General features: G+C 67.8%; 1 protein-coding gene across 1 annotated transcript; it reads left to right on the top strand.

Moving 5' to 3' along the window:
* Positions 1-369: 369 nt before the first annotated feature.
* EMIHUDRAFT_363397 (hypothetical protein) lies at positions 370-2,392 on the top strand. The gene is made up of 9 exons (XM_005787025.1): positions 370-529; positions 599-662; positions 763-887; positions 959-1,021; positions 1,191-1,310; positions 1,413-1,532; positions 1,681-1,716; positions 1,836-2,000; positions 2,102-2,392. Exons 1-9 carry the CDS (start codon positions 398-400, stop codon positions 2,216-2,218), a joined length of 942 nt encoding a protein of 313 aa, XP_005787082.1. The 5' UTR covers positions 370-397; the 3' UTR covers positions 2,219-2,392.
* Positions 2,393-6,000: the final 3,608 nt, after the last annotated feature.

The following is a 6,000-nucleotide window of genomic DNA, read 5'->3' as shown; positions in this document are numbered from 1 at the left end:
AAGACACACACAATCCTATCGTGTAAATAAATAAATAGAGCAGGCATCTCCAGCCAGGCAGGAGCGAGCGACGAGGATGGACGACGCACGAACAGAACAGAGGCACAGCGCGCACCTTGCCCCGCTCGCAGGGCGTGCATCAATCACACAGCGTGAGGGAAGTACTTGGAGCACTTGGAGTGCAGTCATTAGCCTCACATACATCCGGAAGTCTGTGTGATTTCTTGGGATTTCTGGTTGAGTTAGTAGCGACTCCGGCACTCTCACTAAGATGAATGGCACTCTCAATATACAACTCTCAGTACATTCCATTCATCTTCAACTGTCGGTTGGGAATGTGAGTTGGGAATGTGCGGGTCTCCTATCAAGAAAAAGAATCCGCGCGCGTATACACACTATGAAACGCGTCGGAGACAAGCCCGTTGACGACGCCGACGCGAAGCGCTCCCGCGCAGACGAGGCCACCCTCCACGTGTACGAGCCATGCGTGGTTTTGCCGCTCGCGGAGCACATGAACGCGCTCGTCGAGGCGCGCGGCGCTCTTCTGTTCTGCTCCCTGTCCATTCAGACACAGTGCCTCCGCGTCGCCGCCACGCAGGTGCTCGTGCCGTCGCGCTACCTCGCCGCCGACTGCAAGGCGGTCAAGCAGCGGCGCGTCTGGGGTGCGCCTCCAGTGCCCGGCCCTGCAGCACCGCCACCGCTACCCCGTGACCGCCGCTCTCGCTGCACGCGCCCAGCCCCGCCCTCGCTCGCGCGCCGCAGGATCGGACGTGTACACAGACGACTCGGACCTCGTCGCCGTGCTCGCCCACACGGGCCACTTCAAGCTCAAGGGGGCGGCGCCAAAGTCGCCTCTGCTGGTGTCGCTGCGCGTCTGCCCCGCGCAGGCGCCAGCAGAGAGTTTCCCGGAGCGCTCCGAGCCCTGGCGGCACCGTGACGGCGGCCTCTCGCACCGCAGGACGCCTACACTGGCTCGGAGCGGAGCGGCTTTGCGTCGCGCGACTGGAGCGGAGCGCACAAGGTCTGCTCGGCATAGATGCTCCAAAGTCACTCTCCGAGACGCTTCCGAACTGCTCCTCTAGCGAAGATATTTGCTGGTGAGTGAGGGCGGAGGAGTAGGCGGACTCGTAGCGCCAGCCGTGGATCCAAGAACTCTCTGCCCTCTCACTTTTGCCGCCGCTTCTCCGCAGGGCGTCTCCTTCAAAGTGGAGCGGTGCCTGCAGCATTCGGCGGGGACCGTGCCGCCGCCGCAGCTCTCGCTCCTGCGGCCCGGGGCGTCGCGGCAGATGCCAACCTCGCTCTGCGTCCAGGAGCGTGTTCCTGCCGCGACGTTTCCAGACTCACCAAGAGGTTTGCGCCGCGGCGCCACGCTGCCACACTGCGCGAACGGCGCTCGCTCGCCCCCCTCTCAGGAGGCGGGCCCGGGCGAGTCCTTCTCTGTGCCACCGTCGGCGAGCCTCGCCATCTTCAACCTCTCCAACGAGCCGTGCTACAAGTACTCGCTCGCACTGGTGGCGGATCAGGACACGCAGGAGCGCGCCGCCCCTCCCCTCCGCTCTCTTGCCACCCCCGCTCGGCACGCTCCTTGGCCTCTCTCTCCTCTGCCGACCTCCCGCCCGCCCGCTCGCCCCTGCGCCGCCGTGCCCACCGCCGCCCACCGGCCTCGCCACTGCCCCACAGGCCGCGCGTTGGACGTCGACGCGTCTGCTGCGCGAGGCGCGCCGCCTAGATGTTGCATTCCCCCCTCCGGGAGGAGTAGTCCTGCCGCGCGAAACTCGAGTAGTCCTGCCGCGCGGTGGAGAGCAGCCCTGTGACGGGAGACCTTCACGCTGCAGGCGCTTTACCTCGAGTCCAAGCAGCGGCGCTTCGAGCTCGCCTACAAAGGCACGTCGGCGGGCGGCTACGCGACCTATACCTTCTCGCAGGTCCACTCGCCCCAATCGATGGACCGGCGAGCGCTCGAGGGACTCGGCGTGCCGCTTCCCGCGTCGTCGGTTAAGGCGCGTGCCATGTCGCGGCCCGTCGCCCACGCCGTCCGCCGCCCTCGGTGCCGCAGCCCCGCTCTCAGTGCCCCCGCGCGCCCCTCACCCTCACCCTCTAGGTGCTGCACAGCGGCGTCGACTGGGAGGAGATAGTGTGGGGCCCGTGCTACCTGCGGTTGCGCGGCGAGGAGTACCCGCTGCTCCGCCTGCAGTACGTTTCTCACACCGTCGCTTGAAGATGGTGGGAATGCCGGATTGGGGAGAGACGAGACGAGAGAGGCGAGTGGCGTGGGATCCGAGAATGCGACCGGGCCGGCCTCGCCCCTGCATCGGCCCGCAGCACTTCGCACGTTCCCTGTGCCGGCGATATAGTGAGTTGCTTCACTCTTTAAAAAAACGGACCGCCACACCAACTTGATTCCCGGCTCCAATCCGTAATTCCCGCCCGCGCCGGCCGCCGCGCGCGCACCCCCCGACCCAAGTCCCGACCCCGGTGTATAGAGGGTGCGCAACGTCCTAATCTAAAATATATGAGGATTCAGGATTCAGGATTCAGTGAGGCCAAAGTGAGTTTATGGATGTGTGAGAACGGTACGGGACACGAGGAGGCACGCGCACCGACTCGTCGGCGACTCTGCTGCACGCCGTTTCAGAATTTTTCTCAGCGTGAGCGAGACGTGGAAGAGTGCACCGTCGGTAGGACGGGTCGGCCCGGAGTATCAGAGTAGCCGTTGTGGTCGCGGCGAGCAGCGCCGGCCACTCCGGTGCCGCGTCGGCAACATGCAAAGATCGACTCGCATGTCGATTTTGACTCGACGGCGGCATGGAGGCATCACGTCTCCATGCCGCCGTCAAGTTGGAGGCAGTCTGCGGCGACCACAGCCTCACCGCAGGAATATGCGAGCTTTTCGGGCGAAATATGCGAATACTAGCTGAGGCTCGCTAAACGCTCGCCGAGCTCCATGCTGTGCATCACCACCTCCTCACTAATCGTCAGGGGCGCGGAGAGCGCAGTCAGTGCACTGCGGTGAGGCTGCGCAGCGGGGGCTCGCCCCCTGCACCGCGCTCAGCGGCGTAGAGCCGTAGGGGAGAGGAGGGCGGTCGGTGGCGGCGGCGGCGAGGCGCGAGGCGGTGGTAGGCCGGTCGCTCCCCCGTCTTTGGGCCCGGCCCCCCCCCCCGGGGGGGGGGGGCCCTGTTGAGTCGTTCCGGAACTTGAAGTTGACGCATCACAAAGAACCCAAATCCAACCCTGCCAACCGAGCAAGCCCATGGGGGACGCGAGGTCTTGCTCCACCTTCTCGGCGCTCGCGTCGCCCAACCTGAGAGCCTCAGCCGCCATGCCGGGGCACATATTGACCGGAGCCGGTCACATGTCCATCGTGCCCAAGGCGGGGCACGGTCGACTCGACCGCGGCCGATGGCACCGGCCCAACGGCCGACCAAGATTTTACGCCTCCGAACGCCGGGCCGGTGAGGTGGCGGGTCGGGCGCTACGGAAAATCGGTGGCAACCTGCCACTTTTTGAGGCCATTGGGATGACTTGTGTGAACATTTTATGCACGAGCTCGATGGTCCCGAGGCGTATTCTCTGGTCCAGACGGCCCAGCAGGTGGGCGCTGCAGGCGAGCCGCCTCATATCTTCGCCCCCCCCGTCGCTCACGCTACCTCTGAAGCACCGGACCGCCCCCCCCGCGCCCAGGCGGCCTAGCTGCCGCGGGCTCCACCCACGCGGGCCACCATCAGCGCCGCCCGACGGCTCAGAACCTCTCTCTTTAGGTCCCACAAAGGCGGCGAGCGAGCGGCGAGGCAGATGAATCGAGCTCTGGACGCATGCCGCGAGAGCTGTGAGGGTCGCAGCTCGGCCTCCATCTCGCCCGGCGGTGGCGCGTCGGCTTGCCGGCTCACGGGGGTCACTGCCCCTAGGTGCCGCCTCACCTCGCCTCTATGCACCCTTCACCCTCTAGCGCCTCACCTGCCCGGTGCCGTGGTAGTGGCGGTGTCAGCCATGCTGGACCGGCGGCAGCGAGGCCGATGGGCGTGGCTGCGGCGACAACGGCGGCTTGGCCCGTGACGGCGACGGCGCTGACGGCAGAGCAGCTGCGGCCGGCACGGGCGGGTGCGGCCGAGCAGCGCGGCGCTCACAGCAGGCGGCCGGCGTGGCGGCGGCGACGGCGCCGCACGAGGAAGCGGTGGCGCAGCCGCGCATGACAGGTCCGGCGCGTGTCGAGCAGCGAGGTGGCGCGCCGCGCTGCCGACGCGCCCCCAGGCCGGAGGCGGCCGCCGCGTGCCGAGCCGCCGGCTGTTGGTGCTTACAGTCTGCGGCGGCGGCGCCGCCGCCGCGGAGCGAGGCAGCGGCGGCGGCGGCGGCGGCGGCGGCGGCGGCGGCGGCGGGGGATGCGGCGGCTGCACGTTGTGCCTCGAGGCGTCGCTCGCGGCGCTGGTGCGGCGCGTGGTTGGCTGACGAGGTTGCGCGCGCACGGCGCTCGAGGGTGTAGTCACGTCCCTCGGCTCTCGCCACCGCTGTCGCCGCGCGCTCCGCGTTCGTTGTCGCCGGCGCTGCCCGCCTCGAGCCACTGCGGCCACTGCCGCGCGACGTTGCGCCGCGCCACGCTGGCCGTCGCTCTCTCGACGTTGTGGAGGAGGCTCTGTCCCACGTCGAGAGGAGGCGTTCCCGCGGTGATATTGACCCAGCTCTGTTGTCTCTAGGCTGCGTCGGCACGGGAGGCGCTGCGGGCGGGAAGGTGGAGCGGGCTGCGGAGCGGCAGATTAGTGGCAGTGGCGACGGGCGGGGCGGCAGCGAGCAGGGTGGCGAGTGAGACGTTGGAGAGGCGGGGCTTGGGAGGCTGGTGCTGGTGCCATTACAGGCGGTGCAGGTGCTACTGTAGTGCTCACTCACCGGAGCGAGCGCGGCGCTCGGACCGTCCTGGCAAGGGCCGCTGACCAGGACGATCGCCAGGAGTCGGCTTGCACCGCGAGAGCGAAGAGGCGGGGGGAGAGGCCTGGTGAGGGTGTCAGCGGTGGTGCGTGTGTTAGTTAGGGGGAGAGGCGCGGGGGGGGGAGCGGGAGGGGGTGGGGGGGTGGAAAATTTCGATACCCTAAGGTGCCCTGGTGATCCTGGGTTAGTATCGTCTCTTCTGAGCCCGCTCTTGATGGGTTGGAAGCGTTTTCATAGCGAATTCACGCCGATTTTGCCATACGGACGTCCCTGGCGCACGCTCTTCAAGGCCTCATCCTGGGATGGTGCTCGCCAGCGTGAGTTCATACAGTGCTGCGAGCTGGCCTAAGGCCGGACCTTACGACGGTCCAGCGCTGGGCAGCGTGATGGCTCCTACTCGAGGCGCGACATGAGTGTACGAGGACCTCAACGTCTCGGTTTGGCGAACCAGCATGAGGAGCGGAGCCGCTGTAGCTCCTCCCTGCAGCTTGCGCGTCGCGGTTTGGCCGACGTCCCATCCACCGCGCATACTGCGGCGGCTCTCCAGCTCAAGAAGGCTGCGCTCGACCACCACATCGCCCGAGTCAGTGGTCCGGACGCCCCGCTGAGCCTCGCGCCGCAGTGCAGCCAGTTTGCGCGGCCGTGATGCGCGAATCGAACCGGTGCGATGTTGTTCGGCACTCTAGATGGCCTGAACATGCTTGCGTTCAAGTCTCGAGGTCTGCGCTTAAACTTGAAAATTTAATAAAATCGGGTCCGACCGGCCTAGCGGTGGCGGCGGTGGTGCGGGCGGCGGGATGACAGGGGAGGCGGCGGGATTGACAGGGGAGGCGGCGGCCACGAGCGGAGCGGCGCGAGAAGGGGGGGGGGGGCGGCGGCGGCGAGGCGCCGGTGAGCGAGGCGCCCGCGCCATCAGAGGGACGCGCCGCTGCGACGAGATGGAGGGCGCGGGCGGTGACGGAGGCGAGGCGCGAGGCGGCGGCGGCGGCGGCGGCGGCGGCGGCGGCGGCGGCGGCGGCGAGAACGGCGGCACCGAGTCTCGGTGAGCGGCGGCGGGAGGAGGAGCAGCGGCGGCGCTCGCTC

The sequence above is a fragment of the Emiliania huxleyi genome, assembly GCF_000372725.1.
Source record: "Emiliania huxleyi CCMP1516 chromosome Unknown EMIHUscaffold_147, whole genome shotgun sequence".
Taxonomy (NCBI): Eukaryota; Haptophyta; order Isochrysidales; family Noelaerhabdaceae; genus Emiliania; species Emiliania huxleyi.
This window is presented reverse-complemented; position numbering and strand designations above follow the sequence as displayed.